This window comes from Diuraphis noxia, unplaced genomic scaffold (genome assembly GCF_037042655.1).
Source record: "Diuraphis noxia isolate RWA-SAM2 unplaced genomic scaffold, SU_Dnox_SAM2 contig0001, whole genome shotgun sequence".
Taxonomy (NCBI): Eukaryota; Metazoa; Arthropoda; class Insecta; order Hemiptera; family Aphididae; genus Diuraphis; species Diuraphis noxia.
Genome location: NW_028301711.1, coordinates 81043387 through 81057731, shown reverse-complemented (window position 1 = coordinate 81057731; position 14345 = coordinate 81043387). Strand labels below are relative to the sequence as shown.

Sequence of the window (14345 nt, the reverse complement as noted above, 5' to 3'; positions counted from 1 at the left end):
ATTGGCCAATTTACTACGTTATGTTTTAGTTTAATAATAAAATTTAATTAATTATTAAGTAATCTAACTGTATCATATTTTGTGACTTAGGTCGATAGAATGAATTTCCCATGTGGGTGCACAGTAGATGGCTGTGGAAATTCTGTTGGTCGCATAGAATTCAATCCAACAAGAGTTCGAAAGCATTTCATTCACACCATAATGAGACTTGAAATCAAAAAGAGAGAAGCACAAGAAGAGGAACACTGTAATAAGCTAGCTATGACATCACCAGTTTTATCTAATTTTTCCTATAATGATTCTAGACAACCTTATTATCAACCACAACACTATGAACAAAATTTAAATGATTATAATTATCATTCATTTTTCCCTGTTTATGATAGCAATCACATTGCCCCAGAAAGTAGTACACTGAACGATTATCAGTTAAATAGTAACACTTTATATGAACCATATCAGTCATTTCCCTCTGCATTTGTGCCTTTATCACAAGATAGACCCAGAGGATTATCTGTTATAGACAATAAGCCGGAAACATTTACAGACTTATTGCAGCCATACAGCTTCCAAAGTATTGAAAGTACTGAATCACTTGGTATTTCAAATACTTCAAGTACATTGATTTCGGATAGTTTCAATTTAGAAACGGAAAATTTAGGAGAAATCATTAAAAATACAATGGTTGAAAGTGTCAATTCTTAAAACTTCATTCTATGACAACTTTTTAAAAAATAAATGTTTTCTTTAGTTAAATTTTTCATTAATTGTTGTCTAAATTAATAATTTTTAATTTGATTATCCTAATATTAATAGTATAGGCTTTCTCTGTTTCATATAAGAGTAATCACAGACAACAAATTATTTTTATTTGGTCTATCGGACAGTTTAATAGTTTTTCATCGTCGGCATTCAATTTTGATAATTGGCCATGACTAAAAAATACAGATGGTTGAAATAATCAAGAGGACGTCGCACCTGCATGTGCTGTTTCCGTCTTTCACACGTACAACATAGGAAATGTTCGTTCGCTAGTTTCAATAGGGTATTGTCAGTATTGATATTAGAGTGAATCCACCTATTATCAAACTTTTAGGTAGCAACATTATCTGTGTTCTCTCGTTGGTTTTTTACGATATTTTAATTTTTAAGTGAGTTATGGGTATGTAAATTATGAATATTTTAAAATGTACATAACTCACTTAAAAATTAAAATATTGTAAAAAACCGACGAGAGAACACAGATAATGTTGCTTGCCTAAAAGTTTGATAATAGGTGGATTCACTCTCATATCAAAACTGACAATACCCTATTGAAACTAGCGAACAATAATTTGCTAGGTCGTACGTGTGTAAGACAGAGACAGCACATGCGGGTTAGACGTCCTCTTAAGCGACTACTATGAACATGGCACTCAGCATGTAATTCACACCCATTGCTGCTGATGTTCACAGAAGTCTTCCATCTGAGGTTACTGATATATGAAACAGTACAGTTTACACATCCGTCTATTAGGTTCTATCAAATATCATGTGTGGTTGGTTATTTTAATGGCTTTTAAATACATTTTTGTATCACCTGTTATCACTTTTCAATAAATACGATGCGTGTCCAGAAAGTAAGTGTACTCAAGATTTGTAAACTTAAAAATTGTATTTAATAAAAAATTACGTGGTTTCATTAATATATTAGTGCTATTTTTCTACATAGTCACCATATCTTTAATCTGATGCAGGTAGTGAGTCGGCAGATTAATTTTTGATGGCTGCCTAGTAGGACTCTGCCACCACCTCCTTTGTCCATTTTTCCACCCATTTGCTTCTTTAGGGAAGTGAACATATAGTAATCTGAAGGCCAGGTTAGGGGAATACGCAGGATGGTTCAAAACATGCCATCCAAATGAGTCTAACAATTAATTCGTAACATTGGCCGTGTGTGGTCTGACTTTGTCATGCAGCAGGCAGACTCCGCTTGTTAACAGACCCCTTCTTTTATTTTGAATAGCTCTCCTCATTTTTTTAGGGTCTGACAATATCTTACTGCGTTGATGGTCTCCTCCTGATGTAAATATTCAATCAATATGATGCTTTAGTGGTCCCAAAATACTGATGGCATTATTTTTTTTTTTTGACTAAAATGACGATTTTTAACTCTTTAGTTGGGGGGTGAATGGTGTATGGTACGTTTTTAAACTCCCTACACCTCTTGTACCCTCTAGTACGATTCATATTGTCTTCACCATAAACAATTTTTACCTCATTAATAATCTCATGTGGAGATTTTTACTTCACAACGAGGTAACAGATAACGGCGCAGATTTCGAATTTGGTGGCAGACTCTATCGGCATGTTTAACAAGAAAAATTCATGCGATCACAGTTTTCAACGTACTGAACTCGTTCTAGTCTTGCTTTAAAGGTTGGGAGTAAAGATATATGACAGTGAAGTTAACATAGTAAAAAAATATTCCATAGGTTGTGAGAAAATCTGTACATTTACTTTTTGGACACGCCTCTTAGTAAATTATTCAAGAATCTGTTAAGTTTCAATAGAATTTTCAAAAAACTATAGAATTACCTGAAATTATTTTTAAATATGCTACTATATAAACAAGTGGTTGTCATAAAAATATATATATATATATAAATTAATTTCTTGTTTAACTTTAATTTTGTATCCAATTATATTCACAATTAAAGGAAAACAAACTAATTTTAGTACTTAAGATACCTAAACTAAATATTTCTGAAACATATTATGTGATCTCGTATTGGTACTTTGTAATATATTTAAGGAATATATTCATTTAAAAATAATTTATACAACTTCTGCATCCTTTGAAGTCCAAAATAATTGAAAATTTAGTGTTGTGGTTATTAAGTTTGCTCTTTTATTATCATTTTAGTTTTTTTTGATAAATTGGAATTTATTTTATTATTCATTAAGGAGGAAGAAGGACAAACAGTTGATTAAGATATTATATATTAGAGTAGCAATAATAACCTATTTTATGGCTACTTATGTATTTAAAGCAATCACATTTTTTTTACTTAATCTATGAAATGTAATAGTATTATTTTTGTTTAAATTAATTAATAACAGTTTCAAACAATTTTAAACCGCTAAAGTATTAAAAATTATCCCAATATCACTCAAATCCAATTTAATTTTTGGTACATTTTAGTAGTATTTCATATTATTCTTATTTTTATTTTTTTTTCGTTGATTTTTACGTAAATACTTTAGTTAATTTTGGATAATTTGTACCAGCTATCAATATTTTGTTAACTATATTGGTGTTTTAACAAATCGCTTACTTTTTTACAATTTATTGTATTAGATGATTGTTAAATTAATTTAAAGACTTGTTAAATTTAAAATTTATCGGCTTTCCTACGTCGAATCACAGGAATTGCCAGTTTAGAAATTTATATTATATTATTGTACAATATGAATCTAAGTTACTCATAAATTTGTATATTAGTTTAAAACAGGCGATGGATCCTTTGTGCAATGTAATAAGATTTGACTATAAAATGGTGTCCTAGAATACACTATAGTGTTTTCTAGTAAAATTATTCATTTTATTTGCATAGGAGAACTGTTTTATTATTATGATTGTGATCATGAACATTAGAACTATTAATATTTTTAATATTTGAATATTAGTTATTATTATATTGACTTGTGAGGTTATTTTCTTAAATGCATTAGGTTTTTTATTATTGTTTTAATAGGCGTATTTATAATACATAATCCTAATGTTATAAATTTGACCAAATAATGTAACCCATGGAAAAAGCTGATTTGCTAAAATCACCGTTTTTATGTATTAAGCATCGTGTTATTGAACATGATAAAAATGCCTTGTTACACTAATTTATTTGAAACAAAAATAATTTTCATCTTGTAACACCTTAGCACCTTGAAATAAGAAAAACAAATTAATATTCATATTAAGGCAAGCTTGTTATAGTTTAGTCAATCGTTTTAGTACATTATCAAGTATTGGAATTAGTGTATCTGTACTGTATTCATGTAAGTGTGTTTACTAATAAAACTAATTACAATTATTAATTCTAATATACTAATAATAATAACTAAGTACTTTTTTTTTTTAAGACCTAGGTAATTTAATATTTTTGTCTTATGCATTTTCTCAACATCTGTAGGGCTAATAATAATAAAGCTTTTATGTATTGAGTTTTAGAGTTGTAAGTTGGTAGTAGACACTGAACGTATTTTCGAGATAATGTAATCAAGTTTACACAATATAGAACTTCATATTATGGTATAATAATATATATAATGTTCATAAAAGTACTTTTAAATTTATCTATTATTGTATAGTGAAGTAAATAAGACTACATTTATAGCCTAGTTAATCTCAAAATCACATCTATTAAATTCAGTAATGCAATATTTCCAAAGTTAAAATTTTTTGAATGTGTCATTCAATAACAATCAAAAACAAATTATGTATCAACTTCAATTTTAGTAGTGCTATGTAGTTTTCAAATTAAAATTGTGCATATCCTTAATGGTTTTTTGTTATACAAAATTAACCTTACTGGTTGGTGACTGACATTAATTTTAAATTCTTAAATGGTGTCACAAATATGTGAATTTGCTGTTATTATCAGACATAATGTCATGATATTTTCTTAATGTTTTCTATTTTTTCTTTTAAGGTGTATAATTGAAATCTGCTGTAATAATATGGGTATTTTAATTTGTTTGTCAATTTTACTTAAAATGATTCTATCATTTATCCTCCTGTAAATACTATTGTTTTTTATTCATCAGAATTCCGTTTTATGGGATGGTAAAAATTTACTCAAAAATAATTTATTTATAATGAAAATGTTTGAGGTAATCTATTATTTATATTTTAATGCAATTAGGTTGAAATTCAATAAATTAGTGGATAAGGGACTGTTATACATTGTGAATATATCTATTTATCAATTAAAAATATTTGTATTGTATACCTAAACAATGCCAAGTGTCAATGATTTTTTTTTTTTTTATACCCATGATAAAAAACAGGAATAGATAAAATGATTTTCTTGTTACTTTTAATGTTCACATTTTGGATAAATGTATTTGTTCTTGTATAGAATCTTCTTCACAACCACAAAATCCTTCATGGCAATTTTTGATATCCAATTTTAAACAATAAATTAAAGATGAATAATATATTTGTATTTATTATTATAATACATATATTATATGTAAAGATAATCGTTAATTGTATGTATGTGAATGTATTGAATTATTGGTGTGTATGAAAATACAAACAATTTAAAATTGAATAAGAATCAAAAATAATAAATATTTCATTTTTAATATAATAAAATATTTATTATGTAGGCCGACATGTGACAACTATCTCTTCTAGTATGACTAGAAATGTATTATGAGTTGGGATATCAATGAAAAAATAAATTAATAAACCTAGTCAACCAACTATTTATGATACAATTAAGTTAATATCATAATTTAATAGTAAAATGAAAACATTGCATCATATTTTTTTAACATAGTTATGTGATAGGTATTCCGTCCAACTGTGGAAAATTAATCTAAGTACTTTGTTAACAATTACTAGGGAACAGATTTTAATATCTAAAAAATATGAAAAATGTCCTAAAACAGACGACCTACTAATGCATTAAAAAATGCTTTATAAAATTTTAAAAAATGTTATTAAATTCAATAAAAACAAAATTTTGAACAGTTTTGTGTGTGTTTAATATAACCGTTATAACTTAAAACTTATAAGAAATTTATCTTATAAAAAAAATATTTAAATATGTAAAATAAAAATAAAACTTTTTTGAATTCTCACTTATCTTCTGTTTTAGCCTGAAAATTGTTTCATGTTAATTAATGATTATTAATTTATTATAGAGTTTAAATGAATTTTCTTTTTCTTTTACCTAATTCATATTCTTTGTGACACTGAACAATAACATGATGTTTAATATTTTTGAATGAAAATCTTCTACAGTTATCTGCGAATATTGTTTTGTATAAGTACTGAAAACTTCGTTTAACGTCACAAGAAATCATTGGGACATACATCACTATTATGCTATATCAACAGCGGTTAGTTCTTCAGATATGTTGTCTCTCTCATATAATTATTTTAAACAATATCAACAATATAACAAATAAAATATATTGATATACATATAAATATAAAAGCATATAATGATCACATAATATAATAATAGTCTGTATATTTTATGGTTAATATACGATAGAAAACAAAAATACAAATTATAATATTGTAATGATCACGTCGCCTACAGGTATCAGTAGTCAAGGATGATGTTGGAAGGTGACTCTTGAGTTAATTTAAACAACGTTGAATTCTTTTTAGTTAGACTGGTTGATTATTTATTTTGACAAAACATATAACATGAAAAATGAATTTTATTTAACAAGTTAAGTGTTCTGAATGACTAGAATAAATTCGGTTTGACTCGAATATTTTCTAGGTTCAGAATATTATTTTATGCGAATTTTTCTAAGTCCAATTTAATTAATTAAAGAACAGACTGGCGTGAAAGTGCTCTGGCTAGTCTGGTCAAGTCGCGTCTGAATACAGGCCGTTTCGAGGTCTCTTATATAGTGCTACCCTCTACTACCCATAGTCTACTTGCTCTTGTCGCTGTTCTCACGGGTGTGGTATAATTATCTAGACCACGATTAAAGATAATATGGTTGCACAACGAAGCATAATAAAGTGACTCTTCGAGTTTCCTTGTTATCACAACAAATAGAACCGAGAACTGGCGCTCCAAACGTTAAAATATTGAATCACAAATTTGAATAATTTTAATTGATAATATTATACTACCTTTCATCATATTATCTTCATATTACTAATTTAGTAATTTATGTATGTTATAAAAAGTATTAAAAACACAGAATGATAGATACTGTAAGTCTGTAACACATTTATATTTTATTTATATTATGTTTTGACACAAATTAAAAACAATATATTTTTAACGATTAATTAATAAAGTACTTAGGTACGTCACTTTCTGTATGTAATGTAAATTATAATTTTAGCTAACTACCTACGAGTTTTGATAATTTTTTTTTAGTTTTATTTTGTTTTTTATTCATCTGATTTTTAATATATGTATACTGTCTCATTCTCATTATGACAAACGTACTACATATATCAGTTAGCATATCAGTTTGATGCACGTTACATTCAAATGTCAAAGTAAAACACCAAAAGTAGATATTTCTTTACTAGAAGTACAATTAACACTAAAATTACGAATCACGAAATCACAATTGTAAAAATCGTTGAAAAGTTCGTATTTTTAATCACGTTTACTTTTTCATATTTTCGCGGGAAAATATTGTGCATTGTGCATATTATCACTGTTATCACAGAACATTATTGACTTCAGATGCCTAGTACTTAATTCATATTCTATGAGCGCTAGTGAAAGTTTCTAGGGTATCGTTGATAATAAAAGAATTTATGAGCTCCATTAAATTGTTTCTTATCATAGTTCGTTGGGCAACCATATTATCTTTAATCGTGATCTAGACTGACGGAAATGTTACTCGTCCACATACAAGCCAAATGTGCATCCCGTGCAGCTGCAGGCCTTGATGATTTAGGTGTATTATTAACATAAAAAATATATATTATTATATTACATTTGAACATTTGGTTCTTGGAACTTTTGTAATGATGCATAACCATACGTCCTGTGCACCCTTATTGAGAACATTTTTATAGTCGTCTGCTCACATGATTTAGTATGTCCCTAATGTTAATGATTTCCACGAAATGCTTTCTCTCCTACAATATTATAAAGTTGGTCGCATCCTACCCTAGCTTGGTTCGGCTGGTACTTAGTTGATCGTGAACTATACAATGCGGGACGCTAGTCCATAGCAATATTTAAATAACAAAATCCAATTTTCTTTTTGGCTTTGTCAATCTGTCTATTACTTTTATAGTGTCAATATTGATGTAAAATTAAAAAAAATTACTGCAAACACGTGCAATTTTAACTGATTACTTGATACTGGCATTTTCTATACTTAATAAAATTTTTAAAATATTAAAAATATTTTTAAGTTATTTATGGACATTTGAAATTCTCCGTTTTTGAGTTATTTATTCTATAAATGTCGATAAAATATTATTCAGAGGGTCAAAAAACTTGAAAATGTAATACAAGGTTCCTCATAAGTTGATAAAATAGCAGTTGGAAAAGTGTTAAAAATACAATTCCACATTTTTTTTTATAACAATTTTAACAAAATTTGTTCAATTTAAAATTTACAAATTCTTTAGTGGTTAAAAATGTATAAAAATTTTAACTTTTATAGACAAAGATTGAATATTTAAAACAAATTTCAACATAAGTAGTTTATTTAAGTTCAAATTTGGATGAAATTACATATTCAATAAGCAAGAATAATTATTTTAATTATATCATTGTAGTTTAAAAATATTATTCGTGAGTACTTAAAATTTCTAGAGTATAATTTATATTCTAATATTAATAGTTAATGCCGTTAATAACTTATGTTAATACTTTATAATAAATTGTATATACTCTGTATTAACGTAAAAGGTGACCAAAATAATGATGAACAACCTAATCGTTTTATAAAATAATAACAAATAGACTGCCTCGTTGACAATATAATTTAATAAAAATATTCAATTGACTGTTTGGAACAACAATAACAAAAATAATATAATACGTTAACAATTGAAAAACAATAAATAAAATGAATTAGTAAATAATATCACAATTGGTGTAATAAAAAATAATGTAAATATAATGACATAATATGGCTCAGTCGACCAAATTATACAAATGAGTAATTTACATGCATATACCTTAGTCGGCCAGAATACAAATGAATATAATATAAATCTAATATAATATGTATAAATTAAGGTACTCACAGTAACAACACAGGCGGTGGATTTTATCCCCCGCGACCGTGCCGGGGAGCATATAAGCACAGAACAATATATATTATATACAGGGCGATTTTTTTATCATGAACCACTCATTATTTCAAAAAGTATCAATGTTTTTGAAAATATTTTTTTACAAAGTTTCATGTTGTTAAAAAAACAACGTTTTTATAAAAAAATTATATTTTTTAATATTTTTTATCCTTATAATTTTTTAACTTTTTTACTTTTTTGAATGGCAACCTAGAGTTTTAATTTCATATTCCAAAGCAGAATATTTTTCTAAGTATTTTGATACGTAAAAGTCGAATTTTGGACGAGTAGATTATGAGTTATAAGTATTTAAAGTTTAGATTGGCGGAGTGGAGTGGTACGGGGTTACCCCGCAAAATGTTTGTCCACTACTCCGCTTGTCAAAACTTTAAATACTTATAACTCATGAACTACTCGTCCAAAATTCGATTTTTACGTATCAAAATACTTAGAAAAATATTCTGCTTTGGAATATGAAATTAAAACTGTAGGTTGCCATTTAAAAAAGTAAAAAACTTAAAAAATTATAAGGATAAAAAATATTAAAAAATATAATTTTTTCATAAAATCATTGTTTTTTTAACAATATGAAACTTTGTAAAAAAATATTTTAAAAAACATTGATACTTTTTGAAATAATGAGTGGTTCATGATTAAAAAATCACCCTGTATACATTGATATAAGCAAAGTGTCCATTGTTAGAGAACACAATGAAAATACTGTTCTACGATTGGCTCTAATCCCAATAAGATAACAACTTCGTTATCAATTATCTGTTATCACAAAAAGAAAAATTATTAATTTATTAATTAATTATTATAATATTAAATATAAATAAAGATACCAATTTTAAATTTAATATCAAATTTTTATTTCAGGATAAAACATTGTTTCAAACAAAATATGTTGGTTATGGTAACTAAAAATAAAAAATAATAGAAATAATGGTTATTCATATAATCATACCAACAAATAACATAACTTAAAATTTTGTATTATTAACCAGTCTATAAAAAAAAACACACACACACACACACATTGTAAAATCAATACATTCATCACTTCGTTCAAAATCTAAAATATATGCATATAATGATTAAATATTTATCCTGAAAGTACCTTTAAAAAAAATATTATAAAATATGAATTAAAAATTCTAGTCTTCCACCTATAAAAAAATATACATATATTAAGTGTAAAATGTACTAATATTGAATTATTGAATATTAAAACTTTAAAAAGGCCCATGACTTTTAGCATTTGTTTGGTTCAAGTTTATGTTTAATCCTAGGTTTCGTTTTTTTTTCACTGTAGTCTTTTCCTAATGGAGGTCGACCAGCTAATAATCTTTTACTTCCTTTAGTACCTTTTGCAGACCTCCTTGCGATTGACGTTGGTTGAGCTTTGATCATAGCACTATCTCTTCTTCTCAATGCAACCTGCTGACCAGCAGTGTGTAAAAAAGTTTCCCATTGTTCTTCAGTTTTAATTTTTTTAAGACGTTTTTCTAATTTGAGAATACCACTTGAAGATGAACCAAAATTTTCATGACAATTATTCATAATGTTTAATATATTTTCAGACATCATTCTTTTATCTTCATTATCATTATTTTCAATTCTAGATGTGCTAGGTCTATTTTGTGGTGCTATCAACAAATATAATTTCTTTTGCAAGATTTAACTGGTGAGCTCTTTTCATGATTGGCGTAATTATAATTATACCAAATGGGTTTTCTTTAAATATAACTATGGTACCACTTTCTTCATATACCTTCTGTTTTTCTTTGATTTTCTAAAAAAATATATGTATATTAGTTACCGATGATAAATTTATCAATTTATTATACGTTTAAATAATTTATCTCTATTAATCCATCAACAGTACGTGGACCCAAGTTTAAATTTCTCCAAATATCATGCCAATGACGAATAGTACGGTAACATGGATTTATGCAACCATTAGCTAATGTTTCTAGTTTAAAATCTTCTTTCAACTCTAACAACTGTTCGTGATATTTTTGAGCTTCGGCTATGCCCATACCATTGTCAAAATACTCATAAAATAAGTTTTTTACATCATTATTAGCTGGTAAATATCTAAGGCTTTCTGCTGTGTTGATGCTATGTGTATGGTTGTTATAAATTTTTATACAACCCATTAAACCTTTCTATAAGAATCAATAACAGTTTTAAATTAACAATAAGAAACAATAATTTATGATTTTAAATATAGAAAATATAATAATTATATTCTTATAATAATTTTAAAAAAATGTTGAAACTCAATGTCTCATCTATAAGAATCAACAAGAATACAAAAACACATTTTAAAGACCCCTCATATAACAGAGTCGCAACCCACTCATTATGACAATCATACAAAAGGGAGACCGAGACAAGAGTTAGACAGAAGTAGGGATATTTGAGACATTCAGAGGCTGGTTGTAACATCACTCACAATCTTGAGATCAGTATCTTTGGAGTCAGGTCATAACACCACTTGAACCTTGTAATTATAAGCTGTAAAAGTAAAATCAAAAAAAGTAACATAATATAATATATTGTTATATTATAACATAAAAACTAGTTTCCCATTAAATGAGTCCTCAGTCGAGTTCTTGCTGAAATGCACATTATAATTTATAAACAAGCACTACAATTGTCTACAAACATATAAACTGTTGTTTTGGTCACCTTCCCAATTGACTATTCAAGACTATCTAAAGTCAAAGTATGTCGAATTAATGAACATATCTGCATAAAAACATATAATATAAATATATATTATATTTATATAAAAATGAAATAACATAACAAATCACCAACTCCAATAAAATTCCTAAAACACAAATAAAAACATTCAATATACCAGCAAAATATATACACATATATATATATATAATATATTGCTTATACTACCTTTATAAATGGATCTTTTTTTTTAGTTGCAGTAGTATTAAGATTTATTGTAATATCAATTGTAGCTGAGCAATTCGCCTTTTTGGATAATCCTTTTTTATTAATATCAGGTTTTTTGAAATGACTATGTTGACATACAAATTTTTTACTAAATAAAAATATTAATTCATTTTAATAGGTACTTATTATAATATTTGTTATTTATAATAACAGTAAAAGATCTTACGAGCAAACAATTCGTTGGCCATTCGGAATACTGGAGCGATAGTTCCAATGAGTAAAATCCAACTCACAAAATTCAGAAACCCAATTATTAATATCTTCCGTACATGTTAAGTTTGATCTGATGTTAACGGTATTTCCAATTTCTCTAACAATTTCATTTGTATATTTTTTAGGAAATATTATTTTGTCAAATTTCAAAATTTTAAAGTATTAAAAGTTAAAACGTCTTTAAAATATTCAAAATTCAGAACAGAATTTGATAACTAATAACAAATAATTTATAACGAAGTTGTTATCTCATTAGGATTAGAGCCAATCGTAGAACAGTATTTTCATTGGGTTCTCTAACAATGTACACTTTGCTTATATGCTGCCGGGGACGTATTTATAATAATAATACAAACAAATTATAATATTGAGAGCAACCGCGCACGTGCGACCGCTGACTCACAGGACAACGCGCCACAAACGGAATATATAGATCACCTGCGAGGAAAAAATATGATATAATTAAACTTTTCCTATCATATTAATGGAGACAAACTCATTGAAATTGATTCATGTAATGATCTAGGGGTGGTATTCTAGCCTATTTTATTATTTTCCTCTAACATTGATTACTTATGTTCAAAAGCACTTAGAAGTCTTGGTTTATAATTCGTAATACGAAAGAATTTAACAATGAAACTTGTCTTAAAACTTTATATACCTCTTTAGTTAGACCAATTCTTGAATTCTCCTCTGTTCATTGGAATCCTACACAAATTGGACCTATTGAATCACTTGAGCGAGTCCAAAGAAAGTTTTTACGCCTAATTGGGTATAAGAGAAAATCGCATTGTCAAGTAAATCCACCCATTTTAACGTCTCTATCATCAATCCAAGCCAGTATTAATTTAGAATCCCTGGTTTCTAGACGCAATTCTATAGATATTCGTTTTATGTCCAAATTAATAAATGGCGTTATATCTTGTCACGACTTATTATAATCATTAAATTTTAATGTTCCTAAATTTAATTCACGGCATCATCCTACTTTTTCAATACCATTTCACCGTACCTCTTATGGATATAATGATCCTTTAGACCACGTTGCTCGTGAATGTAATGAGCTTAGAAATGTAGACCTATTTTTTACTCCAAATTTATAGTTTGTAAGCTTGGTCTCTCTAATATGTAGTAAGTATCTTTCTTTAACTAATGCTATTGTTCGACTTAATTTGTGTTATTGTATTTTCATTATTTGATTTTGAACTTATTAATATATTATGTTCATAACTTTGTATTATTAAAGTTATCTATACTGTACTTGAGCCTACAAAGACGTTTATATCTATAAATAAATAAATAAATAAATAATAGTTTGAAGTTTGATTGATTCTCACAACGATACTTTACCAATGGAAACCTTGAAAACTTGATGATGATAAAAGAATGCAAAACTCGGCAAATGTGCTTTGAATATAAAATGCAACGAACAAAAACGACTTCTTCGGACCGATGAATAATAGAAAAAATGCTAGACTCGCTGCGACAACAAATAAACGTAAAACAAACATCAACTAGAAGTACAGGGTGAGGCGAAACAGACAGTGCAGTTTTGAAAGGCTATTAAGAAAAAACTACGCAACTTACAGAAATTATATTTATTTAATTTTTTTCATTACATTATGCCGTTTTATGTATCAAGTTTTAAAAATGACATCAGAAAGATGATGGCCGCCAGCAGCGATACATTGGCGAAGGCGATTTCTGAAATTTTCTACTGCATTTTGACACATTTCGACCGGTATAGCGCCAATTTCCTCCCTAATTCGGTCTTTGAGTTCTTCCAAGGTGTGAGGACGATGTTTAAAAACCTTTTCCTTCAGGTAGCCCCACAAGAAAAAATCACAAATGCTCAAGTCTGGTGAGCGCGCAGGCCATCTCAAATCACCCCTCAGAGAGACGAGATGTGTAGGGAACATCTGTCGCAGCTTCGTCATTGAAACTCGAGCAGTATGCGCTGTAGCCCCGTCCTGTTGGAACCAGATGTCCCCCATGTTTGTTTCTTCCATTAACTCTTCCAATTGAGGTTCAAAAAAATTGTCCAACATGGAAACGTAACGTTCAGCGTTGACAGTTACGGTTTGTCCATTCTCCTCAAAAAAATAAGGCCCAATCACACCAAATTTTGAAATCGCAC

The 14345-nt window shown here is 27.7% G+C and overlaps 1 protein-coding gene and 1 pseudogene across 2 annotated transcripts in view; both read left to right on the top strand.

Annotated features, from left to right (window-relative positions):
* Axud1 (AXIN1 up-regulated 1) overlaps positions 1 to 5199 on the top strand; it is a 36927-nt gene extending 31728 nt beyond the window's left edge. For both annotated transcript variants that reach the window (XM_015514030.2, XM_015514029.2), the window contains exon 5: positions 91 to 5199. In XM_015514030.2, the coding sequence (XP_015369516.2) occupies positions 91 to 705 (615 nt within the window). In that variant the 3' untranslated portion in view covers positions 706 to 5199. The remainder of the gene's footprint in view (positions 1 to 90) is intronic.
* Positions 1 to 14345, top strand: part of LOC149061989 (uncharacterized) — a 354191-nt pseudogene that overhangs the window by 96887 nt on the left and 242959 nt on the right.